At 33.4% G+C, this 21,958-nt stretch overlaps 2 protein-coding genes across 3 annotated transcripts; one reads left to right on the plus strand and one right to left on the minus strand.

Annotated features, from left to right (window-relative positions):
* Window positions 1-12,293: 12,293 nt before the first annotated feature.
* Window positions 12,294-16,559, plus strand: LOC126852990 (vacuolar protein sorting-associated protein 33B). Of its 2 annotated transcripts, XM_050598348.1 has the most exons (6): window positions 12,302-13,622; window positions 13,707-13,930; window positions 14,010-14,516; window positions 14,603-14,833; window positions 15,520-15,845; window positions 15,919-16,559. In XM_050598348.1, the coding sequence occupies exons 1-6, from the start codon at window positions 13,462-13,464 to the stop codon at window positions 16,180-16,182; spliced, it is 1,713 nt and encodes a 570-aa protein (XP_050454305.1). In that variant the 5' UTR covers window positions 12,302-13,461; the 3' UTR covers window positions 16,183-16,559. The 2 variants fall into 2 exon arrangements, with proteins under 2 accessions (XP_050454304.1, XP_050454305.1); XM_050598347.1 differs by having other exon boundaries at window positions 12,294-13,622; window positions 15,520-16,559.
* On the minus strand, window positions 16,467-21,933 carry LOC126852979 (eukaryotic translation initiation factor 3 subunit C). The gene is made up of 15 exons (XM_050598318.1): window positions 21,841-21,933; window positions 21,337-21,444; window positions 21,091-21,223; window positions 20,631-20,915; window positions 20,444-20,541; window positions 20,222-20,349; window positions 19,714-20,124; window positions 19,382-19,591; window positions 19,141-19,294; window positions 18,847-19,062; window positions 18,428-18,707; window positions 18,105-18,298; window positions 17,763-17,966; window positions 16,835-16,973; window positions 16,467-16,669 (listed from the first exon to the last, which is right to left on the minus strand). Exons 2-15 carry the CDS (start codon window positions 21,427-21,429, stop codon window positions 16,539-16,541), a joined length of 2,676 nt encoding a protein of 891 aa, XP_050454275.1. The 5' UTR covers window positions 21,430-21,444; window positions 21,841-21,933; the 3' UTR covers window positions 16,467-16,538.
* Window positions 21,934-21,958: the final 25 nt, after the last annotated feature.

Raw genomic sequence — 21,958 nt, forward strand, 5'->3', positions numbered from 1 at the left:
AATACATATGTATTAGAAATTAAGCAAAGCTACTTTGAATTACAAGGAATTCATGATAGAGAAAGTAAAGAAAATAGTTTTTTGTTGGATACCAGCTCACCAGGTATAACAAGTAACGAAAAAGCTGATGAACTTCGAAAGAAGCCTCGAAGCATGTATTCAATGAAGAATTATGCGGGAAGGATGCCATCTTGGTACAGTTCATGAATGGACGTATTTTAAAGTACCTCCTGTTAATTATCGTTATTTTCCTATTTCGGGTCTATTTTCGAGTGCCTTATCGGACTACTGTACTCATATTGTTGAATGCTTATTTCAAGACAATAAATTTGTTGCGTCCTGATCTTTGTTGGACACATATCTGGACAATTTAGAGTGCGGCCACACAGCACACGCTCCGCCTTTGTCTACGGCTGGCGCCGCCACATTTTCTTTATTTTTTGGACACAAATTTTCTTTTCTTTTTTTTTCTTTTCTTCTCTTTTTTTATCTTTCTTTCAATTCAACCACTCTTTTTTTATTCTCCCAGAAGAGAGATCCTACGATTTGTACAGAATCTACGACGCATTACTGCATTATCACAAGGAAATAGATAATCTTAAAGAAATCTTTTTATCACATTGCGCAATTATGGAAAAGAACATCGAAGACTCATACGTAGCCTCCGCCCTTAATTGACTACTTTCGGAGGCTTATTCTTCGCTTCCTAAAACTAACAAAGAATCTCATAAACGACCTGCAAGTCAAGATATTTTTTATGCCATTACCAAGAGCTCTCGCTTGAATTTTGACGAAAGTATCAATACCCACTCAACTTCAGCTTCCGGATCAACCATTTCTCTCACGAACAATGTACGCTATAATCGATATTCGGTCAACAACGTCGGACCTTTTGAGGTTCATGTACAACACATATTAAACATTAATTTATCTCTTCACTCTATCTCTGTAGGAAGAATCTGCGAACTTAACATGCAAAACATACTAGAAATCAAGAGAATAGAACTTTCCAAGATCTCTGTCTTTTCTAAATCAGGCGAAGTTGTTAACTCACTAGTGATTAATCAGAACTTTGTCCATAAAACCTAATAGCATTCATTCCCCCTTTCCACACTTCACAAAGGCTATCATCAGAGATGTTCCTTTAGATCTAACAGATCAGATTATTCTTGGAAACATCAATAGTCCTTTTACGATGATAGCAGTCGGCAGACTGAACCGCAAGACAACAGGAACTTCTAACAATGACTCTCAAGATGATTCTTTTGCATCTAACACTTATATCCCCTCTTTTACCGTATTGATCATCTTCGAGGGCAAGAAGATCCCCAAATATATCACAAAGTTCCATGTCAGATATACAATATGACCAGGGTGTTTCGTAACAACCTTCCGTTCGTAAAATAACGTATTTCTGATACAATTCTAAGACGATTTTTCCTTTACCAAAATTTGAATTGAAGCGTAATTTTTAAGTTACAAGCAAAAATAGTTAGCAAATCACGCGTCGAGTACAGAAGACAGGCAGTCGCAGCGCGGCGCGGTAAGCCGCAAGCGCCTGACGCAGCTGAGCGTCCGACGTGTGATTACCACTGTATGAGTCGCTAACTATTTTATCTTATAACATAAAATAATGCTTTAAATAAAATTTTGGTAAAGAAGAAAATGTCTTAAAATTACTTCAGGAATACGTGTTTCTTAAAATAACGTCACCTTAGTAAAAGTTGTTCCGAGTATTCGGATAGTTGCTCGAGAAAATGATTTATCTTGTACAACCGTACAAAGAATATAAAAAGAATAAAAAAAGAAAAGTTGCACGCGTTTCATTATACACGCATGCAACATTTACGACCAGCAGATTACCTCGCAAGACGAACGTTTTGCGAAAATTTTCTGCGAAACATCGATCGAGATTCCAAATATTTCTCTCGTGTGATATTCAGCGATGAATCACTATTCACACAGGAAGGATACTAAGGATTCGCTCCGTATTATTCGTTCATTGTTCGTGTACTATTCACTATACCATTTCGATTAATATAATTGTCGATTCAGTGTTAAGTTGTGTAAAACTAAGGAAATAATAAAAAACTTTGTGCGTCTGTGTACTTGTATCCGGCCTACTTCATCCACGACCGAGGTCTTAAAGGACGAGAGAAGGGTCTAACAGAGTACGACCAGAACTTGAACAGAAGCAAGGATTTTCCTATCACATCACGGTAAGTACTTACAATTACTATAAATCCCGTCTTTCCATAAATATTAGAAACTTTATTTGAATTGACTGACAACCCCTAATATCATTCAATTACCTCTTTATCCTCTAAATAATAAGAAATCCCCTTTCAATCATTAGCAAGTGGCTGACAGTTTCCAGTCAGTCAACTTTAATCTATTATCCTACTATTATTTAAAAACACCCCCATAATATCAATACTAAGTAAGATTTATAAATTCCATGCAAAATATACACTACTGTTGTCATTTAAACCTGACTTAATCTCGCAACCTTTTGCTCGTTTTCCCGAAAATCCATCATTGCCGAGCGCTTATGGTGCCCCTGGCGACTCCCTCCCTTTTTCTTAAATTTTGACCTCATTGTCGAGCGCTTATTACGGTGCCCCTGGCGACATTCGACCTCTTTTCTAAACCTTCTCTTTCTATCAGAAATTTAGAGTCATAATATAATCAAGTATTGATATTAAATAAAAGATCTTATTCCTGAGACAATTCTCATAATAAATTAATTCGATCTAACTAACTCTCTATTATTTAGTGTCCACAATTTGTTAACTACCCTTAATTTCTACTAGCCTATCTTGATCATATAATCGGAGCTGACGGAGTTAAACCTGATCCTAATAAAATAAAATCAATATCCGAATTTCCTATACCTAAAAATGAGAAAAACATTAAACAATTTTTGGGATTAGCAGGTTATTACAGACGATTTATTCCACAATTTTCTAAGACTGCCAAGCCATTAACCGATTTGTTAAAGAAAAACAATACATTTAATTGGCAACAACGTCAAACAGAAGCATTTAATATTTTAAGAAACTCATTATGTTCTGAACCGGTACTTCAATATCCTGATTTTACTAAACCCTTTGTTTTAACGACCGATGCATCCGGATATGCTATTGGAGGAGTACTCAGTCAGGGACAAATCGGAAAAGATTTACCTATCGCTTATACATCTCGCGTGTTAAATACCGCAGAACAAAATTATTCCACTATTGAGAAAGAATGTTTAGCAATAATTTATTGTATTAATCATTTTTGACCCTATCTATATGGTAAAAAATTCACAATTGTAACTGATCATAAACCTTTAGTTTGGCTCCATTCAATTAAAGACCCCTCTTGAAGATTATGGAAATGGAGAACAAAATTAGCAGAATACGAATACGAAATACAATATAAGAAGGGAAGTTTGAATAATAATGCAGACGCCTTATCCCGAAACCCACCTATAAACTGCATCCTACCCTTATTTACCGCTAATCCGGTAGACGAATCATCAAACGAATCAACATTTTCTTTTGAACGTTGACCTAGAAGGCCTATCTTAGACAGAGAAATGTCCTCTTCACCAATTGATTTTTCCCCGTATAATCAACAATTAGAAGATAATCAATCCGCATCTGAACAACCTAATATAACAATAGAAGAATATTTTAGCGATGACGACGAAATGGATAGATTAATTGCAAATTCAGATGAAGATAGTAATCAATACGAAGAGATAATTGACCTTAACGATGAACCTCAAAACACAGACCGAATCATTATAACCGAAAACCGCGATAGCTTATTGAAACAATCAGATAACCATGTAATTTTTATTTATTTAAATGGAACTCCTTTTGATAATGGCGCTAAGGAATATCAAGAAGCAAATTTATTACCTAATTATCAAGATCTTATGTATGAAAGGGCTAATGTAAAATCTTTAAATCACGGTAAATTAATATCACTTCCAATAAAACATAATAATCGGACAAATATAGAAATTCAAACTTTAAAAAATTGCATACGCTCTCTTTTAGATGTAATAATGGAATTACAATTAACTTCCTTCAGTATTAGTAAAACTGATAATTTCAATGATTTACCCTGGCATTATATAATAGGCCAGATTCAAGGATATTTAAGAGACTTACCAGTCCACATTACTGTTTGCAAAAACCTTGTCCGAACTCCACCTTTCGAACAACGAGAAGCTCTTATAAATGAAAATCATTCTTCAGCTCACGGTGGTCATAAAGGCATTACTAAAACATATAATCGATTAAGACCTCACTATTACTGGAAAAACATGAAAAAAGACATTCAAAATTTCATTCAAAGATTTCGTCAATGTCAATTAAAGAAATTAACAAGAATAAAAATAAAACAACCCATGGTGATTACAAACACACCTGGTTTTGCATTTGATAAAGTTTCTCTTGATATAGTAGGCTCTCTTCCAATCACAAATACCGGTAACCAATATATTTTGACTATGCAAGATTTATTAACTAAATATTCAGTAGCCGTATCATTAAGAGAAGCAACTTCTTTAGCCATAGCCGATGCTCTTACTAAAAATTTTATTTGTATTTATGGCACTCCCAAAGCTATTCTTACTGACCAAGGAACTAATTTCCTCTCCGCCTTAATGCGTAACTTAACAAAAAAGTTTAATATCCAACATTTTAAAACTACTGCTTATCATCCACAATCCAACGGTTCAATTGAGAGATCACATCACGTACTAACTGAATATCTAAAAACCCAAATCGAAAAAGAAAAGGAATGGGATAATTATATTAATATGGCAATGTTCTCATATAATACCAGCGTTCACGAAGGTACTAAATTTTCACCATTCGAATTAATTTTTGGTCGTATAGCACGATTACCCTCCGCTCACACACCAATAGACGAGAATCTAGAGATAACTTATCAACAATATTTAACTGATTTATTTAATAAAATCAACGATATACAGGAAGAAGCACGTAAAAATCTTATAGCAGCAAAAGAAAAAAGTAAATATTATTATGATCGAAAAATTAATCCGCAAAATTTTCGCGTAGGATTATATGTATTTTTATTAAAAGAACCCGCAAGAGGGAAATTCACTGATCAGTATACGGGCCCTCATCAAGTTATAGAAATCTTACCTCAATATAATGTTAAAATTTTAATAAAGAATAAACCTCGAATTGTACACATCAATAAACTAAAACTCGCTCACGTTGAGCCAGGATGAAACAATGTGAATATTATTTTTGGTTACAGATGCGTTGGCATCGCCAACGAATTATTTTATTATTATTTCAGGACAAAAGCATCATTCCTCTTTAACCGCACACCATCATCTGTGCTTTGCTTATTGTGCTAAAGTCCTGGGTTATCTTAAGATGGATAACAACTCTATTCTTTTTTGAACGGTTATTAACTACTTACTATAAATTATTTTATTTTCGCTTATTTTATCATTTTATTCCAGCTGGATTACGTCATACGGTAGTTATTTATAAATTTTGTCAAATTTGAGAGAGTAACTTAGTTTTTACGCGCTCAATTTTACGATAAATGCTTTACTTTATACGTTTGATTTATTATTACTTTTAGGAATACCCTAACGCACTATTCTAATGGCATATCATCTGCTTATCATTATTTAACAGCTTCTACTAATTATATTGAACTAATTACTTAATACTTTAACGAAATACTACCATACTATAATTACTAGTGCTAGTTACTAATAAATCTAAATAATAATCACTAATCACTAATCTTTACTACTAACATTAATTAGAATGACATAAGAATATTATATTATAAAGATTATACCAATATAGTTACATTAATAATATTAATAAGCTTTAAAATTTCAATAATATATATAAATATATTTTTTCTCAGCATGTAATTATAAGAAAATATAAAAAGAAAAAAAAGGAAAAAAACATATTTTTATAAAGTAACATTTCTACTTTAGGAAAATATTGAATTTAACACATAAATACATATTAAGTATTTTATTCATTATAAAAATACAATATAAAATAGATCAAAGGGGATATCTTCTTCTTTTATTGTGAAGTCCACGCACGATCTGAAACAAAAACCAGTAATTTCTGAATTTAACTATAAAATAATAAAGAAAGCACACTCAAGAATAAACATATTATTACCAAAATAAAGGAACTGTTCCCAAGGATCCCACGGCTCCTCCACCTTCACAACTTCGTAGGGCTCCATACCAAATAATTTCGTTAGGTCGAATATGTCGAAGTCGACGCCGTTCCACTCTTCTATCTCCCTTGCTTCCTTTGTGTCGCGCCAAAGTTCCTCCAAATTTCGACGCGCCTCTCGACGCACCGCCCTCACCCACTGGCGATTTTCTATATTTATGAATCCTTCTATTTTTACGTCACTGGAGAACTGGAAAATATAAAATTATATATAATAAATATATGTATAATAAATTGAGGACATAGGTACATGTAAGCTGACACTTATATATACGCACACGCGTACATGTAGATATATTTTACAGACACATACATATATGTATGTATATATTATCCCAAAATTATTACTTACTTCTGTAGGGCACACGAATCACTTTATTTAATATAAAAAGACCTTCCATTTTTTTTCTCTTTTCTCTCTATAGTTTTCTTCTATATATATATATTTTTAAGCAAACGCGTCGATATCGTGTTAGGTCCGTTCACGTACTGACGAAAAACTCTTAGCTGCGTCCCGCCGTTCCACTGACCATACCCAACAGATACCCCATATGTGACCACTTAAAATAGTAAAAGAGAATACGATTCACTAGGAACGCATGACTAGAATAACTACCTGCTGACAATTTTTTTTCCTTCTCGCTTTCTATGACGATACAGTTGAACACATATAACTCGCAATACCATATAGAAATCATATAATATATATATATATATATATATATATATATATATATATATATAGTCTATATAATATATTCCTATATATTATGTACGTATATTTTGTATTACCAATATTATATTAATTCTAAATTTTATAGAAAGATACATTATCTTATAAAAAATTCTATTATAATAATACTGCTTTAAAATTCTAAGACATTTATATATACTTTTCCTTTCAATTGAAGCATTGATAATATAATTATTAATATAATTACTAGTAACACATATATGTGTATATTAAAATGTACCCTTATATATCCGAACTCTCAAGAAATACATTATGTAGCTATTTACGAGTAATGACAAAGAAAAATAGAAAAAAGAGGAAATTTAATCTAGACATTAAGTAAGTAAAATAGGAAATCACATATATATATACATATATATATATGTATATTTGTATAATTGCAGAGATGTTAAGACACCTTGCAATATTCATTTTTATAAGCCCACTCTGCGCGCTTATCGGGTTTGATTGCGGCGGACAACACCTTAACATTACTTTGGTATCGCTGCTCGATGTTGGTGAATGCAACTTAAATTATCGAAAACCCAATACCAGCGAAACATACGTCCAACTTTTACAACTTTCTGATTACAACCATGCAGAAGTTATCCAATGCAAGGTTGAAATCTCAAGGACAATCTACCACTGCGGAATGCATTCGCACGTCTCGGCAGTCCACAATGGAAGAGCGGACTATATCCACGAGACTGGATATTCCTTATGTCGAAGAATGTTTCAAGATGGAACCTTCTCATTAGGAGCCGGCAACATCATCCATGGTCTGAGAGCTAACCAGACTTCTTTTCACAGCCTTACCCTGGCTGGACGAATTAGCAACGATGGAAGCTGTAAAGGAACGCAATACTCCGATCCTTACGGCACATGGGATGACGTTATTGTTCAAGCTGTCCTTAACATATCCTTGAGATCATCGCACGTCCCTGTACAGCTAAACTCAGGGAAAATAATATTGAAATCAGGAACCGTTTGCGCTCTCAGCGAAAGTTTCTGTATTGATTCAGACGACGGCTACACGTATTGGAAGCCTATACCAATATCAGCATGTAATTTTCATCGGTATGATGTCCTCTATGAAGGCCCAGCCACCAGAATTGTAGATGACGCTATCAATTCTGTGTCTCCCATCATCTACAGCTTAACAACGGAAGACATCACCTTTGCTCTCACCAAAACTAAGGAACAACCCTTGTGTGGATACACTCTACTCTGCACAGAACATCCAAAACTTTTTATCCTGGAAACCAAAAATGGAGATACCTTTGCCAGTCGTGGCATCATTTCCGTGGATAACCTAGATATTTTCGCATATATGAATTCTAAATTTGTATATGTAGAAAAACATATTCGTCATCAAATGACTTCATTATATCATAATGTCATGCAACAAAAATGCGAACTGGAAAGACAAGTAATAACTAATGCCTTGTCTTTTGCTACTCTTCAACCAGATGAATTCGCATATCGACTTATGAAGGGACCAGGCTATATGGCAGTTACCACTGGAGAAGTTACGCATATTGTCAAATGCATACCTGTAGATGTCACAGTAAGAAGGACAGAAGGATGTCACACGGAATTACCAGTAACTGTGCGTAATATTTCCTTATTTCTTACTCCTAAATCTCGAGTAATTACTAAACTCGGAAATCAAAGAGAGTGCAGTTACGAATTACCTACGATATATCGCATCGAAGATACTTGGGTTCAATTTACACCGGAACCGCAAGTAAGACAACTACCACCTCAACAATTACGACCATTAACAACTTTATCTTGGGACTACTTAACACCAGGACCTCTTGCTATCAGCGGAATATATTCCAAGAAGGATATAGAAAAGCTGAGGGACTACATTATGTTTCCTGCAGAGAAACCTGCTCTCTTTAATACAATCGCTAGAGGACTCACTGGCCATTCCATCGATACGAACGTAGTCTCCATGTACAATCTGCTAGACGAAGCTTCTCTCAATAAAATAGCTGAGAATGCTGCTTCTCGAGTATGGAATGGATTTGTTACATTTGGTTCTGCAACAGCCGGTATATTTGGCATCCTAGTAGTCATCCGCATTATAAAAATCGTTGTCGATACTGCTATTCATGGATATGCTCTACATACTGCCTATGGATGGAGTTTACATTTATTGGGAGCGATCTGGAGCTCTCTCGCCCATTTGTTACTTCACCTTGCACGAGGACCAATTAACAAAGACGACAACAACAAGGACGACATATCACCACCCTCTGCACCCGAAGAGCCACCCCTATTGCCCCTAGAACCACCAGCGACCGATTGTTCTTTAAAAATAAGCGAAAATGCTGGAGTCAACATCGAATCAGCAACCATTGAGATAGATGATTCTGAAAATCATGCTTATAAAAATCTAAGAGACCGATTGAAAGATCTCGAACAAATCACTACGAAAACATCGTAATTTGTTCTTAAATAAGGGGGGAGGTGTAACGTCCTGCCAATTTTAAAAACTATATTTTAGCTAGTAATTAAGTACCGCTTTTATCCCTACAAAATACCTGTAGAATAATTATGTAATCCATTTGCTTTTATTTTAATTGTTAACTAATTTCATTAATCGCTTATTATTTTAGTTCCATATGGTTATTTAGCCTAAAACCTGAATATATTTTAATCCTTTTAGTAATAATAATCGATGGCGCAAGGAATTGAGAATTCCTTGGATCGACGAATCAGGAAGCATTATTTAGAACTAGCTAGTTGTACAGCAGTGACTTTCTAGAACTAACCTGCTGATTACTTTAAGAACGAACTTGCGAGCGAGTTTCATACTCGATAATATCGATACTAATATCTAACTTTTAAGATTTTAATATTTAATCATACAGACAAATAGATATAATAATTACTCACTCTTAAATTGAGGAGTAAATGCGCCGTACTTTATGGAATCATAAAACGTATATAATAATAATTTGTTGACACAATTTGTTGAATATTTATAATTATTTTATCCAAAACATCACATATAAAACTTTCAATACCATATCCAATACAATTATACTTTATAAATAATTAAAATCATATTAATTATAACAGGTTATTATATAATGCGCGAATGCTTCCATAAAGAAATGATTTTAATAAAATTAATATGCTTTATTGTAGTATCGATCAAGCGACCATAAATATAAATTTAAGAGGCTTATATTCTATGGAATCATAAATTATATACATTGCATATAATACAAATAAGTTATCTAAAATATCTATATTTTTAAACTATAGAATGCCAATAACTTTAATTAAATTGCCAACTTATTATCAGAACTGAAATAAATAGAACAAATGATTCCATAAATTAATAAGCATAAATATTAACCATATTATTAAGGATTTTATATTATAAAATATTAACTAAGCTTAAGAAGAGAATGCGCATAAGAGGCCTCATGTTAGTGAAACCTGATATTGCGAGCGATAAGTCGAACGGACATGCGACGGCTACGACCACGAGCGCCGAAACTCAATAGTCAGATAAACATATCGATCGACAATTCTCAGAAGAATTGTTGTTAAAAATCTTTCTTCTCGGAAGTCCTTCACTGAATCATTCTAAGAATCTTCCAGAGCGCGACGCGTGTGCTGCGCACGGCCCGAAGACCCTTTGTTTCGACAGTATATAAGCCGGCGATTTCGAACCTTCGGGGCAGTAAAATCGGAGCAGTCATTTCGAACATTCAGTTCGGGGCATTACATTCAGATCATTCAGCATTACGTTTATTGCAGTCAATTCAGAGCATTACGTTCAGATCATTCAGTCATAGCATTACAGTCAGTTCGATCAGTCAATTAAGAGATCTTCAAGCATTCGAATCATTTATTCTTAGCTAACATTATTCATTACTAATTCCTTACTATTTCGTACAAGTATTCGCTCCGTATTATTCGCGTTATATTCCGTTCATTGTTCGCGTACTATTCATTATTCCATTTCGATTAATATAATTGTCGATTCAGTGTTAAGTTGTGTAAAACTAAAGAAATAATAAAGAACTTTGTGCATACATCTGTGTACTTTTATCCGGCCTACTTCATCCACGACCGAGGTCTTAAAGGACGAGAGAAGGGCTTAACAAAGTACGACCAGAACTTGAACAGAAGGAAGGATTTTCCTGCCATATCACGGTAAGTACTTACAATTACTATAAATCCCCATCTTTCCATAAATATTAGAACTCTATTTGAATTAACTGACAACCTTTAATATCATTTAATTACCTTTTCATCCTTTAAATAATAAGAAATCCTCTGTCAAGCATTAGCATGTGGCTGACAGTTTCCAGTCAGTCAACTTTAATCTATTATCCTACTATTATTTAAAACACACCCCTAATATCAATACTAAGTAAGATTTATAAATTCCATGCAAAATATATACTACTGTTGTCATTTGAACCTGACTTAATCTTGCAACACTTTGCTCTTTTTCCCGAAAATCCATCGTTGCCGAGCGCTTATGGTGCCCCTGGCGACTTCCTCCTTTCTTCTTGAATTCTTTATATAACCCTTAAACCTAGTTGCCGAGCGCTGATCGAGGTGCCCTGGCGGCGTTTCCTATCAATTTAAAAATCTCCCACAAGAAATGACAACAGGAGATTAAATTAAAATCAAATTTATTATCTAATTTTCTGAACACAACCCAATCCTTGAACCTAGTTGCCGAGCGCTAATTACGGTGCCCTGGCGACATTACACATTCTCCCTAAAATTCCATCGTTGCCGAGCGCTTATTACGGTGCCCCTGGCGACATTCGACCTCTTTTCTAAACCTTCCTTTTCTATCAGAAATTTAGAGTCATAATATAATCAAGTATTGATATTAAATAAAAGACCTTATCCTTTAGGCAATTCTCATAATAAATTAATTCGATCTAACTAACTCTCTATTATTTAGTGTCCACAATTTGTTAACTATCCTTAATTTCTATCATAATGTTCCTTTTTAAATCTTAATTCTCTAACTCTTACGGTTTCTAATTAATATATATATATCTTAAGTAACAAGCCCCTTGCATATGGTGAACCCGCAATACAAGCGGACTTGCCGCTAAAACGCAACCATAATCGATATCTTTCTTTTATTATAATATTAAAAGTCTATTCTTTAAACCTGATTAACCTTCGAATTACATATACCTAGTTGCGTCTATATCCCTAAAATACCTAGTGAAACTTTCTAGTAACTAAATAGTTCCGCGTACATCATTCCCCTAGATCCACTAGATTAGTCCTAGCTCTCGGCGTCCCTGGGGTATAGCCGGTGGAAGCAGGTTGCCCTATAAAAGTAGAGAGCAATCTTTTTCTCACTAACTGAGGTATAGAGAGAGAAAGAGCGTCGCTGAGACGTAACAGGTCACAGTTTCTAAGCTGCAGATCCTAGTGTATGCCTTATCCAGTTATGTTAGAGATCAGTGTGATAGAAAAGAAATTAATTATTATAAAACAAACTATTATTTCCTAAACGTTAGAAACATTATAGACGTGTTTCCCAAATGATTTCACGTTGAGTAAAATAAAAAAATTTTTTTTAAATTATGTCTGCTAACTATACGCTCAATTAATTTTCATTTATTATAAACAAATTATTATTTCCTAACTTGGAGAATATATTCCTAAATTTGCCCAAATGGTTCCCAAACGATTGCAATAATAAAAAATAAAAAATACCAAATTTGTTTGCTAAGTATACGAAGGTGTTCCGGACCCCTCATGGTCATGTGGATCACTGGGACAAAACGCAGACCACATCTTTTGGAATTACCCACACTACAATGCACAAAAAAAATTACTTTTAACCCAGCTGACAAAATACAAGAAAACTCCACCATTTGTGATTCAGGAGATTCTTCCTCTGAGATTATTCACGCCCTTTATTCTTTTCTTAAATCCTCCAACCTCAACATATAACTTTACTCTCTTCCCTGTTATTTTTCTATTTCCTTTTTTTACTCTTGCTAACCAATTGTTGGCTGGAATGTCTTGATCATATCCAGATCGAACATGGCCATCTAAAAAAAACCAAAAAAGAGAGGTGCAAGCAGACCTGATTGCATTTGGAATTGGTTAAAAAAAGAAGAATTAAGAACTTTAAAAATAATATATAATTTCATTGTGAAAACAGGAAGAATAATCTAATATTCAAAGAGGGAATAAAAGAAAAGTCTGTATGTAAATGTGTGCGAGATAACTCTCATAGTTGGAAGCACTCTTTATTAAAAAAAAAAAGCAATATTGCATATATTTTTATATTTATATTTATATTATGTACAGATGAGAAATATCTATTTTAACACATAAAGCATCATATTATAGGCGAATGTAATAATTTATAATTAATTACAGTAACTTAAAGGCTGTAATTGTGAAAATAAAATTGGAAAAAGGACAAATAAGACACAATAGTTTATTATAAATAAAATGGACATTACATTGGATGATAAGTTGAATGCGCTGCGACAGATAAGTCAGCGGAAGCTTGTAGATATACTAGAGAGCATTCCAGGATTGATGAAGGATCTGATAATAGAACAGAAATTGATGAAAATACTGGACAGTTTTGTAGGAGTGACTGTATTAAAGTACAAATACTTTCTTTCATATTCTTTATATTGGTATATACTAATTCTATTAAAGATTTTAAAGAATTGCATAATCTTCTTTAGGCGATGTGGAGTGGACAAGATTTATAAGCTGGATGAAGGATTAAAACCATCAAATAGTCAACGTATATTTTTAGTATCTAACGATTTAATCGCGTGCAAGAGAGTACTGGATCAAATACAATCCGAAATATCTCATGTTACCAAGCCTCATGTCCAAGTGTGCCATCACTTATTGGTCATGCCATTTGTTCCAACTGTATTACATAATTTAGTCGAAGAGGAAGGTCTCGACAAATTATTGTTATTATTAATTACATCCATTCTATCTGTCTTGATAATTAATGTTGAATCATTGTCATTTAGGTTTGGCTGAGCTGGTTTCACTGCGGACGCTATCTGTAGAGTTTATAAAACTAGATGGAAACGTTTTATCCTTGGAAAATCCAATGTTCATCGATCTCTACTATCACAAGGATATCAGTCCCCTGCGAGCATTGGCACGCAATTTGTGGTCATTGCAGTTGATACTTGGTTCACCCAGACTCTCACTTCTCGTCGGCAAGCACAGCCAACAAGTGGGCAAATTGATGGAATCCATGGTACAATGTCTAGGTTCGTCCAGCCTAGAGAATGAAATCGGTGCTCTAATCGTGATGGATAGGGATTTTGATCTGGCGACGACTCTCTTGACACCTGTCACCTATTCGGGTCTGTTGAACGAAGTTGTTGAGGTGAACGTCGGCACAGCAGTGCTGGGAAAATCGCAAGTCAAATTGGATCCAGATAAAGATCAGATCTTCGGAGAAGTAAGAGACACACCCTGCAGCGAGGTTTTCCCGATTATACATGGAAAGGCTAAGTCACTAAAATGTATTCTATTTTTATCCCACAAGAGTCATTGTACCAATTCTATTGATCTCTCGATAACGATATTTCAATACTGGCTAATATATTAGCTGAACAGGAAGCTATACAAACGATGAAATTGGCCGAAATGGAAAGATATGTGTCGACGAGATTGCAAAAGACTAAGAATATGACGCAACAATTGGCGTTTCATATATCCGCGTGTCAGACTATCGCGGATACTTTGGGTTCCGAATTTCAAGCTTTGCAGATGATCGAGAAATTGATGCTCGACTGCAAGAACAGAAAAGAATGTTTCAGCTATATAGAGAGAAATATAGGTACATTTTTTTACTCTCAAGATTAATTATATTTATAATCAAATTATAATCAACACAACAAATGAATTATAATTTAACAGGGTGTCTTTTAAAGTGCTGTGAAAAATTTCTCTCAAAATTCCCTGATCTTCCAGGTATTATTGTTCAAACCTCTAGGTAAAGAATATTTTAAACATTTTTTGGTGCAATTTCTTAAAATAAGTTTTTTCATTGTACGCTTTTTCATTTATACGAAGAAGAAACACAAAGCCTTAACTTAAGTTTCAAGTACTAGATTTACAAATATATTGAAAATAAAACTGAATAGCTTTCATTAAGTTAAATTTTTTTAATCTGCGTAATATTTTTATTTTTTATCACTGCAAATTAAGATAAAGAATATGTATTGCATATTTAATATTTTGTTAAAACATTGAATATATAAAGAGATAGATATATATTTATAATATACTTTAAAAACACAATTCACAACATGGCTTCGTGGATCGTCTAGTGCTTACAATATAAAGGCAAAATTATTACAGAATTTTTTAAAAAATTCCTTGAGTTCCAATAAAATTCCACGATTATTTCCTGATTTTTTCAGATATAAAAATATTATTCAGAATTTCAGGTTTTCCATGTTTTTCCAGAGAATAGACACCCTGCTTAATTATCAGAATATATGAAATATCTGTGTCTTGCAGATGAACATGCGTTACGATGTTTGCGTCTTCTGTGCCTGCTGTCTATCACTACCGACGGTGTTACGCAGAGCGAACTTCAAAATATCCAAAAACTGCATCTCCATACTCATGGTTATCAACACATCCCTTTATTTTACAAATTACACACTGTTGGTTTATTGAAGTATAGAACCGAAAATATTTTACACAAGTTGCCAAATCGGAATAGCGAGTGGAGCAGCAATGCGCAGAGATTAAAGATGTTACCCAATTACTCTAAACGATCTGATCAGAATAGTCGTACTTGTCCTAGTTATGTGTTCAACAACGCTTATATACCCGCCATAGTTCGTACTTTGATCATTTTCTTTCTATATTATAATATTATAATTTTACTTAATTTCGCGATATTAATTGTAGGCACAAATATTAAACATCGTATCGAATCAAGAGAAGGATCCTCGCAGTTTCGAAGACTTGTTGAATTTATCGAGTTGCGCCGTGAATGGTCAACGGGGTACGTTATCGCCAAAGATGGTCGTGATCTGTGTGGTAGGAGGCATTACATGCGCAGAAATAGCGGCCTGTCGACTCATCGAGAAGTCCACGGGGATACGTCTCATTCTTGCGTCCGATGCTATTTTAACGGGTAACAAACTCATTCAGAGAATACAAGAGATATAAAGACTCTGTAATGGCATTCAGCAGGAATATAAAAGATATTGTGTCTATTCTTTTTTGTATAAATAGACAAGAGATTATAATAATTCTTCGTATGCACGAATGATGAAAGAGAGTAAATGCGAATGATTGTTCAATATAAGAAAAAAAAAGTCAAAAATATGAAACGAAAGCGTTCGAATATATCGTTGAACGATTCGTTAATAACTTCTACTTCAAATCAATCAAGACATATGAAAAAGTGAATGAAACAATTGTCGAATGTGGTTAAGAATATCAACACGAGATTGTTGTGTGTATACAATATTCTTATCGATATATTATTTATAATATGAGAGTGTTTAAACGTTACACGTTCATTAAACGTTATTACGCTTAAATGCTCGATCGCGATCGCGATCACGCCTCTGCTGGCCCCAATCCTGCCCTTGGCGATTATAATTTTGACGATCGCGGAAATTGCCTTGATTTCCTCTTGAGAAAAAGTTGCCTGTAAGCATTTATTATAAAAAAATCAATTAATTTTTAATTGTAAAGCTACACATTTTATACGTGTGTGTGGGTATCATAATAGGTACACAAATATATATATATTAGAAAGTAAATGAGACGAAAAAATATGATTTCTTAGAAAAATTATGTACTCTGTGTTTACCTTGTTTCATTTCAAAAATGCGTTCATTCGAATCGACAAAGTTGTTTACTTTATCCGTGAGTTGCAGAGCCAAAGATTGAAGACGGCTCGGTTCGCTGCGATGCATAACGACAGTACCTGTCGGATCATCCAAGGATGCCTAAATTTGTGAAAGAAAAAAATGCCATATAAATTCTATAGAATATTATCTAATCTCATTAATATGTATTAAAATGATACATATATATATATGTATATATATATATATATATATATATATATATACACATACATACATATGTATGCATGCATATACATATATGCGTGCATACTATATATATACATACATATACATATATACATACATATATATACATATATACATATATATGCATATATATATACATACATACGTACATATATATATATATATATATATATACATACATATATATACATACATACGTATATAATACATACATGCGTATATATATATATACATGCATATACATATACATATACATACATTCATATACATATACATACATACACATGCATATATACATACATACATACATATATATATATATAATATATATATATATATATACATACATACATATACATATATATATACATATATATATACATGCATATATATATACATACATATATATATACATACACATACATATACATATATACATACATATATATACACGCTTATACATATATACATACATTCATATACATATATACGCACGCACACGCACACACACACACACACACACATGTATATATATGTGTGTATGATCTATCAACGACCGCAATGATCACGAACATCATCTGTCTTTGTTTAACTTTCGATAAACAAGGATGAAATAATACCATGAGCATTGCGGTCATTAAGTAGAATACGTCCATATATGTATATATTTGTGCAATATACCATAAGCTCTTCATTAATAATCATTTTGCTGATAATGGAATGGACCACAGGTCGTTTCAACTGAAACATGTCAGCAAGTTTCGGCATCGAGATCGAATCGTAAACATGCGAATACGTAAATAGGTAAGTTCTCAATGCTTCCTCCTTGATTAATCGTGTCAGCATAGCTCGTACTTTCTCCGCTTGATGGAAGAGATCCCAGACCTATCATATTTTAATAAAAATTATTTTATTATCGGTCTTTTGCGTGTGAAAGAATATATTGTATATAATATATATTATTATTTTCCCGATTTTTCAAGTTTGACAGAAACAATAAATGTGTATACATATTGCTAATACCTTTGCATTCATCTTTTCATTTATAATGTAATTGTTGCAAGCAGACCAATTTCCATTGCGCATTGCTTTCGCAGCAGCAACGACATGCTCCCTCATGGATTCCGGTGGTCCCACCAACGATTGACGTTCGCTGGATCTTAATTGCTGATAAAACGTCTTCGAAATCATCCTTCGCCTCGCATCAAATTCATGCGCTAGAATTAAATAATTTATTACATTTATTATATTGTTTTGAAATTATTATTCTGAATTAATTGTTAAATAATGAATATTGAATGTATTTTATATATAAAAACTAATATTAAACATGGAAAATATATTACCAGCCATATACGGAATCTCGATAAGCATTGCTGAAACGAGATATACGCATTCGAGGAGTTCTAGATTTATGTGCATGTGGAAAGGCATTTGTCGTTGCTTCTCAATTTTCTCCTGCTCCTTGCTACGTTCATGTTGTCGTTGCGGAAGCAGACCTTGCGCCAAAAGTTCCTTTACTTTACCCGTCACCATTAAATCAACCAAGCAGTTGTGAGCATCTTTAATATTCGCATGACGAAACGCACATAATCCTAAATGAGCTATCGTACGATTGTATAAAATCTGAAAAAGATAATACATATAAATATTCCATATCCTTTTAAATAAAAATTATCTTTTTTAATAAAATTAATAAAAATTTTTTAATAAAAATTATCTTTTTTATTAAAAATATAAAAGTGTATGTATACAAATTTGTAACCTGTGTGGCTGGATCAGAATGTTGAATGGTTTCCTGGAGATGCGACATCAGAATCAAGTCGCGGGCTTGAAACCAGTTATCGTGAAGTGCGTGGTGATAAATGTGCGAAAGAATCGCGCGAGTTCTTAATCGATCGGTGTTATCATGAGCATAAACGTATTTGCATAATTTCTCCATAACTTGTACTGATGTAATTGTATCTGGTCCCAGTTTGTTCTAGCGCATCGAATAATTTTGTTAATGTATTAGACAAGAGAATTTTTACACATACTATAAATATTTTGCACAACTTACTTCCTTTTGCTTGAGAACATTTGGATCAAATTTGTAATATAAATGTTCGATTTTACGCAAGTAGACGCGGCAAAGTTCGGACACAGTTCCTTGCCTTTCTAAATATTCCTGCACTTTATCGATTATGGCAGCAACTTGCTTTTCATCTTTCAATCTGAGAGACGCGAATATTTTGTTGTATAAAAAAATAACAGTTACAAATTTTTTCACATAAAATTATTTAATTTTTAAAAGACATTACCTCTCTACATATTCGTTACTGTGTGGATCACATTCTTTCAGTAATTTAGTAAATTCCTCGTCGAGACGCTCTACCAATGTCAATACGCAGCCATGTATTTTATACGGTGGCGTTTCAAATTCTTCCGTTTCTTCTACAATTGTTTCTGCTATTACCATATCTGCGCTGCTTAACAACATATCTAACATTTCGTTAATGCGTTCCAGTATTCTGCAAAAAAATATTTAATGCTAACTATTATTTCAGTTATAAATGTTTTTTTTTCATTTTAGGTGTGTTTTAAAAGATTAATTTAAATTTATATTTTTCTTCATTTTTGCAGAAATACATACTTGGACCAATATTCCGGCTTCATAGCATCGGAAACTTTTGGATTATAATCAAATATGGAAGACACGATAGAGAATTTAATCTTCACAGCCACAGCTGGACCAAGATTATGTGCGTCAGCTATCGATTGTAGCTCGTGCAAGAGTTCTATTTGTTCCCGTCTGTCCGTACGCTTTTTGCCGCGAGCTGCAATTATCTCAGATAATTTCTTCAACACCGCGCTAGTATTAATTTCCGCATCTTTAGCGAACATCTTTGGCTTCTCAGAGGGAATAGCTACGCCACCCTTGACAGTTTCCCACTCTCCTTCACCATCATCTTCGTCGCGTTTCTTCTTTCGCTCCTTCTCCTTGCGTTCTTTACGTTGTTCTTTTCTCTTCGCTTTATCCTCATCTTCCTCTGTGGCTAAAGCCCTACGTACAAAAATGTCCATGTATCATATAATTGTATCATATACATTGTTAAGTTTACTTTCTTTTATTAACTTTATTATGAATAGAGAGAATGTACTTTTTAATGAAGCGTTCACGAATATTTTGATATTGGCCTTCATCATCACTGCTCGTGCTCTCACTGTCTGAATCACTGCCCCAATCAGATTCACTTTCACTACCATCTTCACCATCGGTTGCAGCCTTCTGTAATGTGTGTAACAAGTTTATAAAAAAATTTAAGAATTATTTGAAATAATCAATGCTACATCAATAAAAAAAATCTTGACGTTATAAAAACCTTAAATTTAGTCAAATCCGGTTCACTAGCTTCCGATCCCGCTTTTTTAAAAGCTACGGCACTATCGTCTTCTTCTTCAGATTCCATAATCTCGTCGGCTAAAATAATAAAAAACATTTTTTTATATTAAAAACATTTAAAATTTTTAAATGAATGTTTACAAGAAATATATATCCCATAATTAAACCTCTTTCTTCCTCCTCATCGTCATCCTGATCGGGATTTTCCCTGAATTTCGCTATATCTTCTTCAAAATCCTTGTTATATTTACGTAACTTTTGACGTAACGTCGAAAGTGATTTGGAATTATTCTTAGACATATTCTTGCGTCCGTCACGATCTTCCCATACATCATTAATGAAATCTTCCATTTCTACTAAACATCTAACATAAAATCGTGGAGTTTGTCCAAGTTCCTCCTTTGTGATCACTGGTAAAGCTTTTTGATAAGCTCGCATCAAATCTTCAAAACCTAAAATTACAAATAAATATTTGTAAAGAATCTTTTTGTCACAGTTTTATAAAGATATAATTAATGATTCAATATATATATATGTGTATGTGCATGTGTGTTTATTAATTTAATGTATATTTTATTATTTAATAGATAATAAAATATTTTAAATTAAAAATCTAAAGTTACTTACTGGTTAACATACTGCTCATATCTTTAATTTTCTTATAATTCCTAATAAGTTTTATAAGATTAGCAATTTCCTCATATCTCTTCTCTTTTGTAGAGCGCACAACCCGCTTTGTTTCTTCCTCGTCATCGCTAAACTATAAAAATATTCCATGTTGTTTTGATAATAAAATTGTGCAAAAAAAAAATTTTTTTAGATAAGAAAATATATATAAAAATGTATTTAAAGGAATTTTATGATGGTGCGTACAGTAAAAGCTGTCGCTGGCGCCCTTTGCACCTGTTCCTCCTCAGATGCGCTATCAGACTCAGAATCTGAGCCAGTCGCGAAGAAACGGCTCATGATGGCTCAAATTCTCTGCAACAATAAAGCGCGAGTAGAAATAAACACGATATAACACACCCAAGAATTATATTAAAACTGTCTTTTGTATAGCACAAGGAAAATTTAATAATTCATTAAAAGATCCAAATGTGCAAAACAGAAGTTTAAAGCAAATATCGTTATGTTGATAAATACTAATATCGCGCATAAGAAATCTCGATTTAACAAGACTCACTCGAGGAATCACAGAAATCACCTATAAGGAATGATACACGTCCACTGTGTCTTGTTAATTCAACACATGGCACAATATATTTTTGATAAGAAAAATTATGTATATAAGCCTTTCACTTCTGTCAAAATAGGCAAAATAAATTCGAGTGACAAAGTGCGTGATTTTCAAACGTATATTTTAAATTGCAATATTACCGATATTCTCCTCCTCGCAAAAACCAGATGCTTCGCGTACAGCCGCGAAGATAAGAGAGAGGTTAGGATTAGAGAGAGAGAGAGAGAGAGAGAGAGCGAATACTAAAGGCGAATTCGC

This window comes from Cataglyphis hispanica, chromosome 11 (genome assembly GCF_021464435.1).
Source record: "Cataglyphis hispanica isolate Lineage 1 chromosome 11, ULB_Chis1_1.0, whole genome shotgun sequence".
Taxonomy (NCBI): domain Eukaryota; kingdom Metazoa; phylum Arthropoda; class Insecta; order Hymenoptera; family Formicidae; genus Cataglyphis; species Cataglyphis hispanica.